The sequence below is a fragment of the Leucopleurus acutus genome (assembly GCF_964270905.1).
Source record: "Leucopleurus acutus genome assembly, chromosome: 4".
NCBI lineage: Eukaryota > Metazoa > Chordata > Mammalia > Artiodactyla > Delphinidae > Leucopleurus > Leucopleurus acutus.
In genome coordinates, this window is record NC_139146.1 from 141,057,322 (window position 1) to 141,080,244 (window position 22,923).

Consider the following 22,923-nt stretch of genomic DNA (forward strand, 5'->3'; position numbering starts at 1 on the left):
CCTCCTGATGTTCATGGGGGGATATTAAAAATTTACATAATTCTTTACGGCTGTTGTTGGTGCCTCTGATAACTGCAGAATCGCCAAGTTCAGTTCAGCTGATTTGGAATCTCTGGAGAGAGCAATCACACTATTTCCCTAAAGGCACCTAGAAACTCCAACATTCCACTGTGAAAATTAAAACTCTATGGTTCTCAAAATGAATTAAGGCTATTATAACTTTCCAAATAGTAGTACTAGAGACTTCAGAAAATATGACTCTGCCAAGGATAATGAATCTAGCTCTCTCCCGTATGAAAAAAAAAAGTGGGCATATACAAAATAGGTATAAAGCCAATAAGAAAAATTATTGAACTAGTCAATATATAATCTATGCTCTTTTAAAATAATAAATTTTAGTGATTATCAGCTTATAAAAATATTTTATTGCTCTACCTTGACTTATAAAGAATAAGCAAAAGTACCAATTTTAACTATTTATCTACGAAACTATTCCAGGACTTAGAAATGCAAGCCAAAAAAAAAAAAGCAAAAAAACCCAAAAAAAGACTTATGCATAAGGCTTATACATACCTACAGAGAAAAAGAAAACTCCATGAATTAAGAGTATAATTAGAGGCGAACATATAACTAGAGAAATCCCAAATTCACAAAGATGAATAATAAATAAAGTGATAAAACCATTCATTAGTAGAGTATCCTTTATGCAAACTGTCATGTAAAATTATAAAACCATTTCTAAACTCCCTCTACATGACAGATACTGCAAAAACAGAAAGTACACTACACTAAGTCACAAAGACATAAAAAATGGAATGTCAAAGAAATGTGACGCACTATGGTGAGATTACAAATTGTTCAGCAAAAAAATAGCACGTGTCATTCCACGTAAAGTGAGACATTTAAAAAATGTTTAAACAAAACTAGGCTTACGTACAGATATTTAAACGGGGCAAGGAATATTGCACTACTATACATAGGGAACTCTGTCTCCACTTACTCATTAGCCACTTAGCCTTTACAACTGACCTCCATAGCTATCATACCTCGTAAAGCTGCTTTTTAGAAAATACCCTAGGTAATATCCTAACCAAACCACATCAGCTGGGAGCCTTTTCTCAGTCCTATTACTCTTACTGTTCTGAAGCAACAGCCATTATTGACCATTCACTCTTGAAATCAACCATATGCCTATTCTAGTCTTTCACTCCTACCTACTACTGTCTTTTCTGGTGTCAAATCATTTCATTCTTTTTCCTTAACAATGGGGCATTCTTCAAGATTCTTACCTTGGACAAATTTTCTTCTTTTTCTTTGTTGACTCTCATCCTCCTACCTAACTTCAAATATTATCTCAGGAAAATTGTGGATAACATCCAGATCTCTAGCTCAAATCCTCTCTTGAGAGTTAAAATAACTGTTAAATATTTTTTACCTAGTTTTGGTTAGTCAACTGATTTTTACTGCATAGCTCCTACATGCAAGACACTAGTGTTAGGAAATGTATTCAAAACCTAATATGAGAGTCCCTGTCATCAAGAAGCAGAGAAGCTAAAAGGCAAACTAAATAGTCCAACACATCAGGTCCAAAACTGACTATTCATTCACGTTTCCTCTTCCCGTGGATTAAACAGATATTTAAAAGATCCCACATTCTCATTATTGCCCAGGCAACAATGTATGACTCCTTTCTTAATTCCATATTCTTTATTGCAATTTTCTATTCCCATTGCCACAGGCTGGTTCAGGACAGTATATATTTTCACCCAAACTGCAACAACCACCTTCTGAATTATTCTCCAGTTTCTCATCCAATCCATCCTGCACTCAACTGACAGATTAATTTTCCTAAACCACAGATGTGCTCCATCACTTACCTATAAAAAAAGTTTAACAGTCCCTCAATAGACAAGTCAAGCCTAAAATCTTCGTCGGCTTGGCATTCAAGGTCCTCCATTAATTGTTCTTTACCTATTACAACTTTTTCATCTCTGTCACCCACTATTTCCTTACCTTTTGCTCCAGCCAAACATGGTTATTTAATCATATCCTGAAACTGTTTGAATGTTTCTATCTCTGTATCTTCCTTTATGTCATTTCTCTCCCTCTGCTCCCATCCTGATTAACAGTCTCTGTTCATTTCTACCTTTCAGAAGCTTAACCAACCATTAGATCAAATAACATCGTTTTTCTGAAAACTCCTCTCCACCCTCTGAAACTATAAAATATGTTAAGGTCTTTTGTATCACTCATACTTTATTTAGTTATCTGTGTATGTAGAACATTATTCCTGTTAAGATTATAAGAAACTTGAAAAATGTTTTATTAATTTTTATCCTCCCACAGTACATTACATATGGTTGATATTCAAAAAATTATGCTGAATTTATAAAAAAATATATACATAAAATAACAGCCATGGTCCATAAGACTACACAGGAAGTTAGTTTCCTTCACTCTCTTATGGCGGAAAATCACTGCCACGACAATATCTTTTTAAAAAATCACCGTATTTATTTCTTGAAAAGACATTAAAAAGTGATTTTTCCCCCTACCACTAATCAGTATACCCCTTATGTACATATGAATTGTTATAATAACTTCCTTGACTTCGAATATAACATTGCTTCCCAAGGTTTCAGTTTTACATTATAGTACGTACCTACTGATCACAAACTAAACCACTGAAAACAGCCGTGTAGAAGGAAATAGCTTGCCTGGTGGCTGCTCCAAAACCCGTACCTCTGAGACAACCCAACTTATTTTTTTTGAGAGAGAGAAGAGCAGTCATAACGTAATTATACTTCTCTGTTCCCACTTCCTTCACATCTCCAGCACCTCCATAATACCAACCAACCTAAATGTTTGTTCAGAGCCCGTACTTTCAGGTTCACAAGTTGAAAATAACAGACAGGTTTCCAGTTCAACAATTAATTCACCAAAGATTTACTGAATACATACTATGTGGTAAGCACTGTAGAGGACTCAAAAATTCCTAAGACACAAATTTCACCTTCTGGAACACATGATTAAATGCACAACACACACACCTTAACAACTCCATTATAAAGCAGATTACGTAAGGGCTATAAAGCTTCCAGCAAGGTACAAACAGAATGGTAAAAGGAGAGAGGGTGCTTAATCAAAGTATATCTGACAAGCTTCAAATGAGAGATGGATTTCTGGATTTCTATTTGGAGTTTCTTTGAAATCAAGTAAAGAATTCAAGATTTTCAAGATTAATTATTTTTAAGTAAATTATTTAAGTATTTTTTCACTGGTATTGCAACAGAATGGATTTTTTTCTACTGAAAAGGTACTGATTTAACATGTAAGTTAAAATTTTAGTTAAACAGACTTTTTTTTAGCTCACCTTGAAACATGGGGAAATATATTTTATAGGCCAAACTTGTGCCTACAATTAAGAAGAAAATTTTTGTTATGTTCAAGGGAAAGACACAATGTGTCCAATAATCCGAACTAATATTTATTTAAAATTCTACTCCCAGAGAAAGACTAGATACATATAAATGGGCCACCCGATTTTTACAGAAATCTATCAGCATACCAATAGTACATTAAAAAGGAAAAAACTGAACAAGTGAAAATAAAATTCTGGGACCTAGATTCATTTTTCATTCATACCACCTCCTCTTGTAACAATGACCTCTTCCTCATATACGGCCAAAGGTCTGAATCAGAGCTTGGAGCATTTGTTTTTCAAGTAGGCTCCATCGACACCAGATACTTCTTTGAAGATTCAGAGTTGCCATGACCTAACTCTGTACGTGTTGGGCAATGTATTGACAGGTGAAAGGACCACGCTCATCTCAAGCTTAAAATAACTTGCAAGGAAGGGGTGGGAAAAGTCCGAGTTGACAGATGCCAATGTAGCAAATTTTAAAAAGAGGAAACTATGATAGACAGGAATGGAAGCAAACTGGGGAACTTGCAGAAGTATGGCATTCCAAATTGCTACTATTTTTTTAAAACTTTCGTCTTTTAATTACATTACAGCATCCAAGAGACGTTTCTGCAATTACTGAACTTAACAATTAAGCAACATATTATGAAAAAAAAATTAGGTTTAAATTACATGCAGTTTTATAAAACATATTTGCTTTTAAATATCCAAAACTCTTGATATTAACGCGAAAGAACTAAAATCGAGTTATGGAGATTTCGACAAGTGAAGCTGGGAAAGAATAACTAACATGTAAGTTCGGTAACATGTTACAGGCAGGTTGCAGTTTCCCTGCTACAGTAGACAGGCGAAGGAACCAAGAAAATGGGTTGAGCACAGGAATATTGCACACTGTAGCCACCCAACATTAATTCAACAGCTAGCGGGCTCTATCCATCCTCCCTCACGTTCCTCGTGGCCTCTGACAAGTCATCCTTTCAACCTATGAGACTGTCCGCTCTCCCCCACCGAAAATAATTTCCGTGCAGGTTGTAAAATCTCCCGCACAAACTACTTGCTCGCACCTCCTCGCCTTGGGATGGGCAGTCCCCAAGATGGGGAAAGGTCGCCCTGGCAGGGAAGTTACGTGAAGTGGTCTTTCTCGCGGTCCGCCCCGAGCCTCCAGCCCAGCAGCCGCGGGAGAAAGGAAGCGGGCGGCCTCCGAAGAAACCGGGATGGGGCAGCGAATGCGAGCCCGCGAGGCAGGCTCTGTGGTGCCCGAGCACCGGCTCGGGCAGGAAGAATGGAGGAGGGGAGGCGAGGCAGCGAGGTGCCCGAGAGCCGGGCGGGCGGTCCGGCCCCGCGGCCCGACCCCACCCCGCCTCGGGACCCTCCCAGCCCACGGACTCGGCGTGCGTTCCGCGTGCGCCGACTCTCCCCGGAGGAAGAGTCACTGCCTCACACCAGTGGATTTGAGAAATTCGGCAACTTTGCGCGAGAAACGCTTCCCACCCTGCAACACGCCGAGAAAGAGAAATATGTCAGGCGATGACGGGGGAGGAAGGATGACTTACCCATGGTCCTCCCAGAGGGTGAGGAGCCGGCAGGGCGAGGCGAAGGTCTCCGGTGCGGGCGGCGCGGCGCTGTGTCCTCACTCTACCTCCGCCTCTCCTGCAGCCAGGGAGGGACCCGCGGGGGGCGGCCGCCGGGGAGGAGCAGCTACTGCTGCCGCCGCTGCTGCTGCTGCAGGCGGCGCGGCCGCGGCGGGGACGAACGGCGGGGGGCGGGGCGGGGTAGGGCGGGGCGGGCGGGCGCAGCCTGCGGCGGGCGCGGCTCCGCGGGCGGGAGGCGGAGGCGCCGAGCCTGCTGGAGCGGCGTCCGCCTAGACGCGCGGTCCGGGAGCGCCCCGCCCTCCCCACCGAGCATGCTCAGTGCTTCCCTTCCCCCCACCCCGGGGCGAGAGAATCTAAACGTGCTGGTGGGCGTGTGTTTGCCGGCCGGCTGGCGCCGCCGCGGAGGAGCTTGATGGCGGCAGCTTGAGGGGCGGAGGGTGAGCCTCGGGAAAGCTGGGCGCAAGGACCCTGAGCCCGAACTATTACCCTCCGGCTCGCTACCTCGACCCCACCAACCCACACCCGGAAAACGGGCCGGTGTTTATTAGGGGGCAGCCCGGGTGCACAGGCGGGAATTTCCCGAAGGAGGAAACGCTGGGCCTCCTCAGACCTGGGAGGGTGGTCGGAAAGCAAAGCGGACGTCTTGAAACAGACCTACTGGCGATGAGGCCAGTGCCTCTGGAGATAAGATACCTGGGGACGCCCGTTTTCAGAGCAGCCTCTGGGCTCGTTGGGCGGCCCCTGGGAAGGCGCTCGATATTAGCGGGACAGTTAAGACCAGTTTAAAAAGAGAAGTCCGGGCAGCGAGAGGAGTGATCGCCCCGGGATGTCCTCGGAGAGTGTGTCGTTCTCCTTCCTAGAGGAGTGCGGCCTTCCTTTCCCCGGAGGACACCTGAAAAGCCATGTAACGAGGGTGCCCTGGCCGTCGGGCTCCACCCTCCCGGGATGTGCCCAGCTGTGCCCGGCTCCCTTGGAACGCGGCCGGAACAAGGTCGCCACGGTGAGAAAATAAAAGTCCGCTGAGTCGGTGTGGCCCCGCAGGGTCCGCCGGCTGGAGTTTCCTCGGTACGCGGGGCCGCCGCCCGCTCCCGACACCCCCCTAACTGCGGGGAAAACCTGAGCCGCGCGCTCCCTTTTGAGGGCGCCCTCCCAACTGGGCATGCGCGCGGGGCGAAGGCTGGTCTTGGGTCCTCTACCCTGGGGGAGGAGGCTGGGGAAAACCTTCCATTTCTCCGCATCCTGGTCGTGGCCTGAACCCTCTCTGGTGGCTGGGGTGAGGGATCAGGTCGCTCTCCCGAGGCAGCAGCAACTGCAGTCCTGCAGGGGAAGGGGCGCCGTCAGCAGCACAACCTGTGAGAGGGAGATGCTGAATAGCTCAACGGAAATTCCTTTCCCTTTTCAACTTTTGCTCTTTCGACTCAAGTGTTGGGAAAAAGGTGCCCCCCGCCCTTCATCCGTGGCCCCTTTTAACAGTCATATCACAAGCACACAGGTCAGAATAGGCCTTGTAATGCGTTGAGCAGACAGCCGATTTTCTAAAACAAAAAGGAAACATGATAATAAAAAGGTTTGATAAAATAAGAAAATACAATAGAACTACAGAAGTGAAAACTGTTAGACTTTTGTGATGCCCAAGACAATCAGGCTCTTCACTCCTACTATACTGCTTACCTTTCTGTGATATAGGAATGCTCTTGCTTTTTGCCTCAAAATAGTCTTACAGAACAGAATTAGTTTCCTAGGGCTGCTAAGTACCACATACTGGGTGGCTTAGGACAACAGAAATGTATCTTCTTACAGTTCTAGAGGCCAGAAGTCTGAAATCGAAGTGTGGGCAGGCTCATGCTCACCCTGAAGGCGCTAAGGAAAGATTTCTTCCGGGCCTCCCCTAGCTTCTGGTAGGTCCTTGGCCTATGGTAGCATAACAACAGACTTCACATGGCATGTCTGTTGAAATTTTTCTTTTTTATGAGCACACCAGTCATTTTCGATTAGGGGCCCAACTACTCTAGTATGACCTCATCTTTAATTATTATATCTGCAGTGACCCTATTTCCAAATAAGGTCACATTCTGAGGTACTGGAGGTTAGGACTTCAACGTATATATTTTATAGGGAACGTGAGTCAATCCATAACACATACCGATGCAAGCTACACACATACATCCCCGCACACACCCCACCACGTTCCACTTTCATTTTGGACCTCGCCAGAAGACTAGACCAGCCTTGGGCCTTTGTATCGCTGCTCCTCATTTTTTGTTCCTCTCTCTTTCTTTAACCTTACATTAATCTCTTCCAGATTCTCAAGTTCATTTGCTTCGTCTTTCCTGCTACCTTCCTTTTGTAGTTATATATTACAATAATTTCTAAGAGCATCTTTTATATTTTGTTTGGATGCATAAATTGAAACTAGCAAAAGCAGCTGAAGACGTTTTGTGACCTCCCACCTGACACTAGTTTAGGTGCCTTCTTTGCTCTGCTCGAATCCACAAGCCATCCTCTCAGCACCCCTACCAGTTAAAACCACAGGGCTGTCCGGGCAAACTGCATAGTGAATCCCAATGCACTGCTGTGTAACCATAGTGAGACCCAATACTGACTGCAACATGCAGATGTGGGCTGGTATAATGCCTACCCCTTTCACACTAGTTCCCCTCCCCTTCCTTGTCTTCTCCTGTCATAGGAATGTCACAGGAATATCTTTTTATTCAAATCTTATCTATGTGAGGCCTTCCCTAGCCATTTTATCTAAAATTTCAACACTAGCCCCACTTCCATACTTTATTTTTTCCTTACTACTTATAACTAAAATAATATATATTTTGCTTATCGGCTATCACCCCATTTAAATTTAAGCTCTGGGCTTCCCTGGTGGCGCAGTGGTTGAGAGTCCGCCTGCCGATGCAGGGGATGCGGGTTCGTGCCCCGGTCCGGGAAGATCCCACACGCCTCGGAGCGGCTGGGCCCGTGAGCCATGGCCGCTGGGCCTGCGCGTCCGGAGCCTGTGCTCCGCAGCGGGAGAGGCCACGGCAGTGGGAGGCCTGCGTACCGCAAAAAAAAAAAAAAATTAAGCTCTCCAACGGCAGGAATTTTTGTCTGCCTTATTTGCCATTATGTCCTCAGTGCCAGAACAAATGCTCACAGAGCAAATGCTCAGTAAAAATCTGTTGTATGAATGAAAGTCTTTTCATTCAGAGTTTTTGTCTTTAAAAAGCAAGAATGGTGTTAATATTCTTTTTATAAACTCTAGCACCTTACCAAGTAAAATTAGTTATGCAATAAATATTGATGATGATGATGATGACAGCTGCTATCTGTGTTGTTTCTGTCTTAAACTATGAATCTTCTGAAGAATCTTTAAAGGGACTCGTTTTTGTACTAATCTATTCACTCATTCAGTTAATAGAGATTTATTGAGTGCCTACTACGTATCAGGCACTATAGTAGGCATTAGGGATAAAGAATAAACTATGGTCCCTGCTCTCAAAAAACTTATATATTAGAAAAATTGCTTTGATGAAACTTCCAGTCATTGATCACATAAATAGCTAGAAAATATACTCCTGATGTCAAAAGAGTTTTCCAGAATAAATCTACTAGTTCTCATGCTCCAGGTTAAGCAATGCTCAGGATTTGATTAGGCCTGCTACAAAGTGAAGGAGGAAATTCTATCCAGAAATACCTATATATTCATGAAGTATAACAGATTTATTTGTGTATCAAATTATTGTGGTAGGGGGCAGGTGAAGAGAAGTATCAAGGAAAATGTTTATTAGAAAGGGTCATAAGCACTATATTTTGACAAGGTTTATAACAAAACTTACCTCATTTTTGCATGTAAACTTCAAAAGGTTAGAAGGTGCTTTAAATTCTGTAAAGGAAATGCACTGGGAGGGGCAGAGCAAGAGGAAGTAGAAAGAGAAGAGAAAGAATGTTCTTTAAAAGAAAAATAGGGAACTGATTGCCGCTTCTTCCCCATGATGTTCTGAACAGCATTTAAGGGAATCTCACTGGAGTAGTTAACTAGACTTTGCAGTGATAAAAAGTGATTTGTCAGTGAACAGTCTTCTGCCTAAATTCTATAGTTTTAAAAGGCCGCAATGAGGTTAGGCTAGTCCAGGTTGAACAACTGAAATATCTTAAAGCCTAGCTCACTGTAATCCTATCCCACCCCCTCCTCTCATTTACTTCCTATATTAGCCATTTTCTACATCTTATGAAATCTAAATTTTCTTTTTTCATAGTTTGTCACCTCAAATTACCAATGTCTACATATTGCAAACAATTACAGGCCTAGATTATATACATTTTTTATTTGTTTGCTTTGTTTTGTCCACAACACAGGGCATGTGGGATCTCAGTTCCCCAACCAGGGGTGGATCCTGCACCCCCTGCATTGGAAGCGCAGAGTCTTAACCACTGGACCACCAGGGAAGTCCTATATACATTTTTCAGATGGGACGAAGCACTTTGCAATCAGTCAAGTAGTTGCTGAGCATCTCTTCTGAGCTCAGCACTGTGCTAGATGCTCTAAGAGATAGGTATAGGTATGCATCATGCAAAACGAGAGTAGGAACAGTCTATTTTTAAAGTTTCTTCCTATTAGAAAATCGCCTAAATCTGCGAGCACTAACATATAAAGAACACTAGTCAAAAAAGTCAAAGAGGGCTTCCCTGGTGGTGCAGTGGTTGAGGGTCTGCCTGCAGATGCAGGGGACGCGGGTTCGTGCCCCGGTCCAGGAAGATCCCACATGCCACGGAGTGGCTGGGCCCATGAGCCATCGCTGCTGAGCCTGCGCGTCCGGAGCCTGTGCTCTGCAACGGGAGAGGCCACAACAGTGAGAGGCCCGCGTACCGCAAAAAAAAAAAAAAAAAAAAAAAAAGTCAAAGATGGCTTCATAACATGTGTATGGATAGAATTTTTCTGAAGATATTATGAGAAGAAAGGAATCTATTCCGAGAAAGAGTATGAGCTAAGGCACAGAGATGTCATATTCATAAGACCATAGAAAGGTACATGTTGAGGCATATTGGGAAATAAGATTGAAAAATGTAGTAAGAGGGACAGATTGTGAGGGCCTAAAATAGCCAAGCAAAGGAATTTGAACTTGATAAGGTAGGAAATAGGGAACCATTGAAAGTTTCTGAGAAATGGAATGTGGTGAAAACAATATAGGGGGCAGGAGAAGGAGTAGTAGATTTAAAAAAGCAATACTTACTGAGAGCATGTGACATTCTGTCTAGGAGTTAGGTACACAAGGGTGAATAAGAGGGTTTTGGCCCTCGAGGAGTACAGTGGCAGAGACACAAGTGAACAGAGTACATGCTGTAAGTAATAGGACGGAGTAGTGCGGAAGAATATAGGTAGGACATTTAACCCTGTCAGGGAGAGCCTCCTGGAGAAGATGCCATTCAGCAGAGACCTGAAGGAGGAATAGAAGTCAACTAATCAAAAGGCTTTATGTACATGGGCCTGGAAACAAGAGTTTGAATCTTTAAGGAACCTGCAAGCAGTTGGTGGCTACAGTGAGATGTGCACAGATATGGGGAAAGGGAGAAGGTCATGGAACAAAGTGGACAAGTAAGAGGGATCAAATCTTGTAGGGCCTTGATGGTTCAGGTAAGATATTGGACAGTATCCTGAGGGCAGCAGGAAGCTACTGGAGGGTTTAAAGTTTGAAAATGACATAGTTAAATTTATATTTGAGTAGTTGCAAAGTGGAAAGTGCCTAAGAATGAGGTCTAGACTAGAAGCTGGGAGACTGTTGCAATATTCCAAATGTGAGCTGAACTGAAATAGAAGCAGTAGGGATAGAGAGTAATGGACAGTCCTGAGAAATACTAAGGGAGTGGTATTGGCTTGGTGATTGATCAGATGTTGTTTAGGATTGTTTATTTTAAATATATAGCAGCACTAAGGGTGAGGTATTATTATCTCAGCTTTACAAATGATGAAACATGTTAAGAGAGGTTAAATAATTTAACTTAGGATCTACAACTAATACATAAAGGAAGCAGAAGTCAAATCTAAGTCTCTCTGACTCAGATCCTCATTGCAATAATGTGTTAGATAAATGTGTTGAGGGAAAATACCTTATATTTTGTGTGACCTCAACAGATTAAAAATACTATGTTGTAAAATATTTTTATTTGAAGTGAGTTTCATTGTCTTTAAAATACTCTTTGTGTGCTTCTACTTCTCTGAACTTTACAAGTTTAAAAGACAGAATCTCTGTGTTACTATACTATTTGTGACTATTGAATAAAGCTACTTTTGATTAAGATAGGCTCAGTTATTCTTGAAATAATATTTGGCCTATTTTAATTTCAGTTGGCTTTGTCATTCTGTTGCATTAAAAGGGAGGTTAGAAGTTTGCTATGCATCTAGGATTCTAAACCATGACATGCAGGGATTTGTTACATTTGTATGTTTTTAGACCATTTGATAAGCATGGATAAACTCTGTTTACTTTTCTTCCTGTAAACTTCAAATTTAACTCAGTCCTTAAAAGGTTGTTAGTGAGATATCAGCTCAGAAAGTGACATCTCAGTCTACAGACTCCTTACTGAGTTTTGTCACCTCATTTTTTCTTTCATGTTTCATAATAATGAGAAAATCGTGCCAAAGTAAAATGAATAGGTGGCGTGAGAACATTGAGACCTGATGGCTGAGTACATTACCATGGAGGCAAAGGGAGCTCAAGACACAAGAATGCTGAGTCCTAGTCTACCTCTAACCACCTCTGTGGCAGTTAATTTTGTCTTTTGGGATAGTTCACTGTGTCTCTGAGTCTCACATTTCGTCTTTGTAAATACTGTAAATTATAATAGGTCAGTCAAGGGGAGAAAACATGAACTGTCTTGCACATTTAAGGGATATTTTCCTCATGGTGCATGGTTCTGATAGAGGCATTCAGTTCTACTACCTAAAATTATCTCCACGCTCCAGCCCACCCACCCACGTGTACATATCCTCACAAACTTGCTAGAGAAATCCTCCAAGTCTTAAAACATTTCATTCCTCCTACCCTGGACTGGCCTAAGGCAAAACTGGGAAGTAATTGAAATTAGTGTGATGCTCTTGGGATTATTTATGTGTCAAAAACTCTCATGTATCAATAACACTAACATCTAATACTAACCACATGAGTTAGATATTTTACAGGTAAGGAAATGGAGAAACAAGATATTTTAATTAATTTGCCTAGTGTCACATGACCAATAAAAGGTAGAGCTGGAATTTGAACCAAGTCTGTTTGATTTCAAAGTCCACGCTCCTTCCATTTCATCGCATTGCCTCATGTAAACTTGTTTCCTCACCTCTAACCTCACCTCCACTGTAACACTTCATGGAAAAGAAACACCTGTATTTTATCTTACCTACTTCTCCACTCTGGCAAGGTTAACTATCTGGTTCATGAATGATTTTCTTTTCAGAGTTAACGGAAGCTAATCTAGTAATCCATGCCAATAGGCTTATAACCATCCATTCCTCTGTGAAACATATGTAAGCATTTAAGAGTGGTGTTTTAGATAAAAATAAAGTAATTCAAAAGAGGAGTTCTGATTAGATTATCTTGCTTCCTTCATATACTCTCTTTTTTCTTCATATACTTTTGTGTAGCGCAAATCACCAGCAATTGCCCATTTTCCCTACTTAGGATTTTTCCAGATCCTTTTGAAGTCTCCACCATTTCCTTTTCAGGGGTCCTCTTTTATCTACTTTAAAATTCACCTAAAGACTTCCTTAAGGAGACATATTCTAACTTAATCTCATCCAACCCTGATTAAGAAGTTCTTAGTGCTTATAAAGCTCCTATAACAAAAACTGGCTTATTCAGACTTCTGAACAGAAAAGCCTCATTAACTGGCATGTCTCTTTACCTACAGTTCACTGATAATTGATTCTCATAATGATGATCCTGAAGATTCTAAAGTATTAAAGACTGAATAAAGTTTGCTTAATGTACTTGTATTTGTTTCCCATGGCTGCTGTAACAAATTACCACAAAATTATTGGCTTAAAACATCATAGATTTATTAGCTTACAGTTCTGGAGGTCAGAAGTCCAAAATGGAGTTCACTGGGCTAAAATCAGGGTGTTAGAAGGGCTTTATCCCTTTTTGGAGGCTCTCAAGGAGCATCTGTTTCCTTGCCTTTTCTAGCTTCTCGAGGCTGCCCACATTCCTTAGCTTGTGTGCTCCTTCCAGCCTGCAATCACATTCCTTCCTCTCACTCTCCTGCCCATTTCTTTCCCTTTTAAGGGCCCTCATGATTATACTGGGCCCAGTAAAATAATCCAGGATCATCTTCCCATCTCATGTTCCGTAATTTAATCACATCAGCAAAGTCCCTTCTGCCATGGAGGGTAATATATTTTTTATTTTTTTCTTTTTCTTTTTATTGAAGTACAGTTGATTTACAATGTTGTTAGTTTCAGGTGTATAGCAGAGTGATTCAATTCTCTCTATATGTATATCTATTCTTTTTCAGGTTCTTTTCCATTATAAGTTATTACAAGATATTGAATATAGTTCTCTGTGCTATACAGTAGGTCCTTGTTGTTTATCTGTTTTACATATAGTAATGTATATCTGTTCATCCCAAACCCCTAATTTATCCCTCATCTCCTTTCCCCTTTGGTAACAATAAGTTTATTTTCTATGTCTTTGAATCTGTTTCTGTTTTGTAACCAAGTTCACTTGTATCATTTTTTTAATATTCCACATAGAAGTGATATCATGTTATTTGTCTTTCTCTGTCTGACTTACGTCACTTAGTATGATAATCTCTGGGTCCAAAGGTAACATATTGACAGGTTCCAGGGACTTGAACATGGATACCTTGCGGGTGGAGAGGCATTATTCTACCTACCTTGGTAGTTAATATTAAATTTATTTTGTTCCATTAAATGTATGACAATTAGCAAAAACCTATATGCATAGATGATACATATGTGATATGTATATGTGAGTGTACATGATAAATTTGTTAACTAGTTCTTTAATCATGCTGGAAAATAGACTTGTAATTTTTATGTTATATATGTGTTTTAATCATTTCATGGATATACATATATTTGTCTTTCTAGATCCATTATCCAGATCCACATTTTTATGTCCTTTTTCCCTTCCTAGAATCTAGTAATAGTTCTATTGGCTTGGCCAAAAAATTTCTTCAGTTTTTAACTAAGAATAAAAGACACATTTTTCATTTTCACCAAGAACTTTATTGAACAACGTATTCACCGTTTTGATCCACTACCTTCTGCCATTTTTCAGGCAACTTCATAATTCCATCTTCCCAAAACCTTTTTATCTTTTTGCGCAAAGAACTGTTCCAGGTGCCTTTTACAGTCTTCCAGGGAATTGAAATTTTTTTCCAACAGGAGAATTTTGTAAAGATGGAAATAAATGGAAATCCCAAGGTGCAATGCCTGGTGAATATGGCGGATGAATCAGAACTTCCCGGCCACGCTGTAACAGTTTTTGCCTGGTCATCAAAGAAACATGCAGTCTTGCGTTATCCTGATGGAAGATCATGCGTTTTCTGTTGACTAACTCTGGACGCTTTTTGTCAAGTGCTGCTTTCATTTGGTCTAACTGGGAGCAGCACTTGTTGGAATTAATCGTTTGGTTTTCCAGAAGGAGCTCATAATAGAGGACTCCCTTCCAATCCCACCATATACATACATCACCTTCTCTGGATGAAGACCGGCCTTTGGTGTGGTTGGTGGTGGTTCACTTCACTTGCCCCACAATCTCTCCCGTTCCACATTATTGTACAGAATCCACTTTTCATCGCCCGTCACCATTTGTTTTAAAAACAGAATGCTTTCGTTAATGTTTAAGAATCACACGCGGAAATACGGTCAAGAAGGTTTTTGTCACTTAACTTATGTGGAACCCAAACATCTAAGAGATGTACATAACCAAGCTGGTGCAAATGGTCTTCAACGCTTGATTTGGATATTTTGAGTAGGTCAGCTATCTCCCACGTGGTATAACGTTGATTGTTCTCAATTAATATCTCGATTTGATCGCTATCAACTTCAACTGGTCTATCCGACTGTGGAGCATCGTCCAGCAAGAAATCTCCAGCACGAAACTTCTCAAGCCACTTTTGACATGTTCGATCAGTCACAGCACCTTCTCCATACACTGCACAAATCTTTTTTTGCGTTTCAGTTGCGTTTTCACCTTTCTCAAAATAACAAAGCATAATATGCCGAAAATGTTGCTTTTTTCCTTCAATCTTAAAATGGCTACACAAAATTTCACCAATTTTGATGTTTTTTTTAAAATGCGCTCTGATATGACAGCTGTCACATACAATCTAACAAAATTGTTTGTAATGAAGTTAAAGACAACTACTAGAGCCATCTTATGGAAAAAAAACCGAACGAACTTTTCGGCTAACACAAAATGTACATTTTCAACAAACATCATTGATTAAGTTGACTCATATTCCTGAAGTAATCAGACTTGAACCAGGTTTTTATGGTAAATAAACCAGTTCATGGTTTTCTGGGAGCAAAACAATTAAAGGAATACGAAAAATTCATGTGGAAATTAATTAGAATTTACACTTTGTAATTATCAAGTCAGCAAGTCAGGCTGTTAATTCTGCATTGCTATTTCCATGTAATCATTCATTTATTCAATAAATATTTAATACTAGCCTACTGTGAGCTAAGACTTGAGGATACAACAGTGAACAATAAAGACTTGTTCCTTTATTGAGCAGATTTGAATGAGGAGGACAAACAAGCAAATAAACAAAACATAAAGATGGGATAAGTACTATAAGGGAAGCAGATAAGGAGCTGGGACAGACAAAAATGACAGTGGGGAAGTAATTTATAACATTACATTGTGTGGGAAGGCCACTCTTAGAACATGATAACTAATCTGAGACCTGAAGATAAGAAGCTGATCACACAAAAAGCCACAGGGAGAACTCTTCAGGCAGAGGGAGCTGCAAGTGCAAAGGTCCAGAGGCAGGAAAATTGTGGCTACGTTTTAGGAAATGAAAGGTGGCCAGAGTATTGAAGCCTAGTAGGTAGAGGAGAGTGGCAAAAAATGAAGTTGCAGAGGTAGTGAAAAGTCCATTAATGCTGAATTTGGGGCTTTAATGGATGCCCAAAAAAAAAAAAAAAAAAGCCCTCTGTGGTATTCCAGAATTTCAAAACAAGTGGGATATAGGTCTCAGGGATCAGATTAGATAGAGGTCAAAATAGCATCTGTGTTACTGATTCTGCTGACTGGAGAATTTAGCCAAATGGGCTTCCTAATACTCCTCCCACTGCTATCACCTCCCGTTTTCCCCAGCAGAGCTGAACTGCAGGCTTTCCCTCTAGGGGCAAGCTAGTTACTGAAGGGCAGAGGAGAAATAAGCCGTTCTGAAAGAACCCAAGAAGTCTCTGAGCCATGCATTCTCAATTCCCATTGCCATCTCACCAGTGAGATAATTCCCTCTTCCTACTACGGGGAAGGAGTACTAAGGGATGAGAGTGGAGGGGGCAGTTGCTGAGAGAGAATGGGACTGTTTCCATGATTTTCTCCCTGCTGAGAGAAAGTTCTCTCCTTTCTATGGAATGTGTGGAGGGGAGGGGAAAAATAAATATTACCCTTACAGTTCCATCAGATGGGTCTTACAGGCCATGATGCAGAGTTTGAATTTCACTAAGTACAAACAACAAGCAGTGAAGGGTTTTCAATAGTGGAGTTACATAGACTGATATACAATTTGGAAAGACCACCTTGGCTGCTGTGGAGACCAGTCGAAATAAGAAGAGCATCTAGCAGGAAGAGTTACTGCCTCCTAGATGATTTGAGAGATGGTGTGGCTTACATCAGGGCAGTGGAGGAGGAAAGTAAGAGGATTAGAGGTCTAGAGGTAGAAAGGCTGTACTCGCTGATGAATTAGATTTAGGGCAGACAGTCAAGGAGGAATTAAGGCTAAGTAATTAAGGCTAATTAAGGCTGAGATTTCTGGTTTAAATGACTGGGTGGATGGTGGAGCCATGTATTCAATTGGGAAAACTGGGAAAGAAATAAGACGGCCACAGAATTACATTCCTTGGATTTGGCAAAGAAAAGATTGTTGGTGATTCTGCAAGAGTAATTTTTGTGAACACCAGGAAGTGAAACCAGATTTAGAATTTGAAAGACTGATAGATAGGTGATTGCCTGTGTACATTTTTAAAAGAAATTTTACTATGGAGGTGAGCAGAGAAATGGCATAATAAGGGAGATAAGGGATGTTTGAAGATTTTTTTGTTTTTACAATGAAGTGAATGGAGTGATGAAGTGATGCAAAGTAGAATAACTAGAGGTACAAAACCTTTAGAAAGGCAAGGGGGAATGGGACCCAGAGCTCTAACTGGGTAATGGGCCCGAGAGACGGACACCTGAAGTGAATCTCTGTAACAGGAGTGAAGATTACAGATACAGGTGGCCTGGTAGGTTTGATGGCAGGAGGACGGAGAGCCCCCACTGAATAACTTCTATTTTATTTATGAAGCGTGAGGGGACATCATTAATGGAGGGTAACGGGAGATAAGTTATTTGAGGAGAGAAGAGACAACATGAAGCAGTTGTGTCCAAAATTATGAATTCAAAGCTAATGCAGAAATTAAGTACTATTACTGGGCAGTGTTTAATGCCCATGTGAGGTTTGTAATTATCAATGAAAAGTATATCAGTTTGGTTATTTTCTTCAAAGTTTCATTGTCTATCAGATTCTGATATGGTCAAAGAATGGTTGTAGTGCAGTTAATAGTGCATGTGAGCTAAAAAGATATTTGAAATTTGTATTTCAGAGGTAGTTCAGTTTATTCTAGGCATGACCATGGGAACAGGTGGCTGAAGAGGGGAAGAGGAAAAGTTAAGAAGTCAAGGAGCTAAGAGGAAAGTTATAGGCTAGGTCATCCACACGCACAGTGAAATCACAGAGCATGCTGACAAAAATAGGAGTGGAGCGTGAGCCAGGGGCTAGGTTATCTATGAGTAAAGAAGAATGGCCAAGAGATCAGCAGATGGCAGCAACATGATTTAGAGAGGGATATAGCCAGATGGCATGAGCTTCAAGAGAGCAGAGGTCTCTGCAGGAGGACAGTGGGGAGAGAGGAGAACACCTACTCTATTGGCTCTGTAGTAGGTGGAGTGTGAGGGGGAAAAGCAGATGTCATTCGAGAGGCCTGTAGTGTAAAGTGTCCTCAACTGGAAAGTCAAAAGATGGAAGGGAAAATTTCCAGAAGACTGAGAATGTAACAGATGGTTTTGTTATCAGTTGCTGCTTACTAAACCACACCAAACTCAGTGGCTTAAAAGAGCAATTTTATTATCTCTCAAGATACTTCAGATTGACTGTGCTCAGCTGGGTGATTCTTCTGATTCACATGATGTCATATGGGGCTGAAGCCACTGGGAGCTTTGACTGGGCTGGAAAATCCAAATAGCTCATTCACATATTTGGTGTCTTAGTGGAGATGACTGGAAAGCTGGGCTCACTTGGGATACCAGTGCATCTCTCTCTCTCTCTCTCTCATCTCAGGGTTTTTCCTTCTCCACACGACTACTAACATGGAAGCTTAGGCTTCCCAAAAGCACAAAAGTGGAATCTGCCAGACCTTGAGGCTTATACCCAGAGCTGGCACATCATCATCACATTCTATTAATTAAAGTGAGTCATGGGACCAGTCCAGATTCAAGGGAGGGGTCTCACAATAATGTCAATACCAGGAATTGTGATCCATTGGTAGCCATCTGTGGTGATTAGCTTACCATAAGAAATTTGTTGATTCAGACTCAAACTTTTTAGAGGGCAGAGAGGAAAGGCTGAGATGGGATTCAGTCAGATTAGGAGATAGAGCAGTACAGGAATGGAAGAGCAGGTTATAATGGATGATGAAGGGACTTGTACTTCCAAAGATTACTGAAATAAAGAGGAATTTGAGGCATGATGCAACTAGTTCTACTAAAGCAGTGATCTCCAAATTTCTTTTTGATTATGCACCCCTAAGTAAAAATTTTTGAACAACTTAATACATTATAATTACATAATTATTAATTATATATATTTAATAATGTTCTACTGTAATGTGTACTTTGTAGAACAACTTAAAATAGAAATTAAGAATGATTAGATAAAAAAGATTAGATAATACTTTTCATATTATTTTATTCTATTTATCAATGGTTCAACAGCCTCCTTGCCCTTTCTGGTGAGAGCAATTTGGTTGACAATTCCTCATCAATTAAAAAAAATTTTGTTTTAATACCTTGTGATATAGTGGCTCAGTAGTCTGGTTCTAAGTTCAGTTTATTCCCATGTTGGTTTTAATGGCTATTTTAGCTGAAAGAGCTTTCTCACAAAAATAAGTACAGCCAGATGGAAGAAGTGCACCCTTAGCTGTGCCTGCTAAATCATGATACTCATTTTTCAAACCCATCCCCAATTATGCAAAGGGTTTTGTTGAAATTCAGCTAGCCAACATATATCATACCCAATATCAGTCAGTCATTCTTACAAACTAATCAGAAGTTATTGCATTTTTATATTTTTAAGAAATGGGTTCAAAACCCACTGAAACTACTCCTTTTTTAAAGTGAGATTAAAGGAAGATCTTTAAGGAAGATTTGTTAAAAAGTCTTAAAAACTCAATTTCCAAGTTTTTGTGTGCAGATATTAAGAGTTTTACATTTAAATTGTTTTCAACAACAAAATTACATAACAATGGAACATTTCCAAGTATCTATTTTAAAAATGCTCTCTCCTTAGCCCAAATGTCTTTTGAGCAGCAGTTACTTTCTCCTTCATTATTAAAAATGTCACCTTTACCTTGAAGAAACTGATTAAGAGTATTATTTTTTCAAAAATATCTGACTGTCACTTGCGTTCATAGAAAAAGTTAGCAAACTGGGCACACTTGTCAAGTTTACTTGACAAGATGTTATTCAGCTTTTAGTTGGACAGTCCTTTCTCGAAGAAAACCAGTATACTGGTTACTGTGTGGTAAAAAGATTTTCATAGTCAGCCCTTGCTTATTACAAGGCTCCACTATTATTTTAAAGATCTTATTTTATTAAAAAGTTAATCGCATTGACAACATTCTGTGTAGCACACGAACCATGGTACAGTATCATACATAGAAAGGAAATCAATTCATAGCATCTTGGTGCTATGTATTTGCCTTGTGGAGCAAGTGAGGACAGGAGTGTCAGTCAGTACATTGAGTATTAGAAAAGCATAAGTCCCTTCATATTTTTTAGATACAAAATAAAGGTGTCAAGTCTAATATTTTACTCTTGCTCCCCATTTTGTTTTGTTTTGCACATTTCATTTTGGAAACCATACTCTTTGAGTAGGATGAAGAGGAGAGACATTTGGTTTGGCAGCATGGTCCTAAGCAAAACAGTAAAACCGTGACTTTGGGGTGACTGTTCCTTCTGACAACACTCAGTATAGTAAAGACTTCATGCTAAAACATCCCACTGCAGGACAATTATTAAGCACCAACTACATGCAGACAATGGTTATAACAATGACTTTTACATTGGAAGACGGGTGATCCAACTTTTGGTCTTCAGGTACGTATTATATACATTTATAAATTCACTCATTCACTTAATATATTTTCCATAACTTTTGGCACATATTTTAGAAGTGAGGTAATATTGATATGAGTTTCAAGGATTTACCAAAGATTACACTTACTGTGGGTGGTGAAGATTAAGCTATATGCTTAAGGTATTTTCTATCTAAAATACTTCCTTTAAGAAGCTCTTCAGTTACTAAGATGGAATTTAATCAGGCATAAAATGCTAAAAACAAAAACAAAATACAAAAGTTCCCCCCAAACAAAAAGCACAACAGGACTTGTACTATCAGGGAAAAGCACGAACATTCAGATGCCAGGGTTGGGTAGCAGAGTATGCTGAGTTCAGAAATGACTTGGGGTCGGGGGGCAGGTGGTTTGCAGCAGCAGAGGAATCAGTCAAAGGAAGGAAGTCATTGGAAACACTTGTCTTCTTAGAACAAATAAGCATACTGGGTGAGTGCCTCACAGGCAAATCCTAGAATTTCTTCCAATAGCAACATAGGAAAAGGATATCTTATTGGTTGTTTGGGAATGATTATAGTGTAGACATTGGATGTAGGAGTCTGGAACACAGTGGAGGAGAGGTCATGCTCTGCTTTTCCTCTTAGCTCAGACCTCCTTCTCCTCTGCCCACCTCTCAGCGTGAGGTGGGCCCTCTTCTCTTACCTTCTTTCTCTTCCTTTCTCTCCTTTACACACTATCCCCGCTTGACACTGAGTTCCAGATCTGTATATCCAGCTACCTACCATACTTCTTCTTGCTTGTCTTATAAACATTTCAAATTTGATATAGCCAAAAAAGAAATTTCAATCATCCTTTCTTCTCCAATCTGCTTCTTTCCTAATCTTTACCATCTCATTTTGTTTAAACCAAAAACCTAGAACTCATCGTTTACTCTTCCCTTGCACTCTGTGTTCCTTACCACCTGCCCCCACCTCCCCACCCCAATCCATCTGATTCTTCTTCTTTCAAAACATAGATTTCACATCTGTCCACTTCTATCTCTGTTACACAACCCTGGTCCAAACCACCATCTTCTCATGCCTAGATTTCTCTAAGCGTCTCTGATTTTTTCTCTTGCCCCCTTACAATCTAATTTCTACACAGCAGCTGGAGTCATCATTATATAAAATGTAAATCAGATCCATCACTCCCCTGCTAAAACCCCCCAAACTTCCTACCTCACTTAGAAGAAAGCCCAAACTCCTTACCCTGGCTTACAAGGCCTCATGTAATCTATCCTGCTTGCATCTTTGTCATCATTTTAAACCCTTTTCCCCCTTACACTGCCTTTCTTTCTGTTTCCTAAAAATGCCAAGTTCATTCCTGCCTCAGAGCCATTGAACCAGATATTCCCACAGCCAGGAATGCTTTCTCTGTAACTGCTTCCTTCTTGTCATTCAGGTCACAGCTCAATTATTATAGAGGAACTCAGTTGCCTCACCTCTATAATGTACGGAAACCGACAAATCTAAAGTAATCAGTTACTCCATCATATCACTGTTTTATTTTCTTTATAGCCTCATTGTTATCTGATATTTTCTTGTTTTATTTGTTTGTTTTCTCCCTGTATTAGAATGTAACAATAGTAACAATAAGGATTTTTATCTTTTTTGTGAACTGTCACTGTTAGAACAATGTCTAGAATGATTTTCTTTTAAACATCAATTGCATGCTCCAATTTAGTGCCCTGGAAGACAGCTTTAAAGATAGAATATCACAAGCCTCATTAAAAGTGTCTCATATCTAATGCTGTTTAATGGGAGATGGGTCATATCCAGCAACAGTTGTTTGGTAGCGGGGAAGGATGTCTAATGGAACAGCTGTTTTCAAAAGAATCTTAAGAGCTTTAGACTTCTAATTCAGGGATATGAATGAATAGACTCAAGGAGCTCTTCTGAGCATGTGCTATGCTGGTGACAGTGATAGGATTATACAGGAGATAAGACTGTGGAAGAGAGCCAACTCATTTGTCCAGCTGATTGTACTATGAGCGGTTGGGGGAATAGAACACAGAGATAATATTAAAATAGAAATCACAGGAGAAATACAAGTTACAGATGGATAGAATCCAAATCAATTGCACAAACAGAGATCAGTTACTATAAAACATGATTCAGGCCTTCAAGGAAATTTACAATATAAAAGTGGAAGTGAATATATACATAGTTAAATGGAATCCAAAATTCAGCTTGGACTAGCCTCAGGCACACCTTCAAACCAGGCCACTCAGTTTTAGCCTTTAAATAAATCCAACTGTGAGAGAATTGCGTAGAAATATAGCCTTACTAAAGATTTAA

At 40.5% G+C, this 22,923-nt stretch overlaps 1 protein-coding gene across 5 annotated transcripts in view; it reads right to left on the reverse strand.

Annotated features, from left to right (window-relative positions):
- Nucleotides 1-5,150, reverse strand: part of RAP1GDS1 (Rap1 GTPase-GDP dissociation stimulator 1) — a 156,266-nt gene extending 151,116 nt beyond the window's left edge. For 3 of the 5 annotated variants that reach the window (XM_082838431.1, XM_082838436.1, XM_082838430.1), the window contains exon 1: nt 4,978-5,148. In XM_082838431.1, coding sequence (XP_082694557.1) covers nt 4,978-4,981 — 4 coding nt within the window. In that variant the 5' untranslated portion in view covers nt 4,982-5,148. Of the gene's footprint in view, nt 1-4,977 lie in introns of all 5 variants that reach the window. The other 2 variants (XM_082838437.1, XM_082838432.1) reach the window with 2 other exon arrangements.
- Between the last annotated feature and the right edge of the window lie 17,773 nt (nt 5,151-22,923).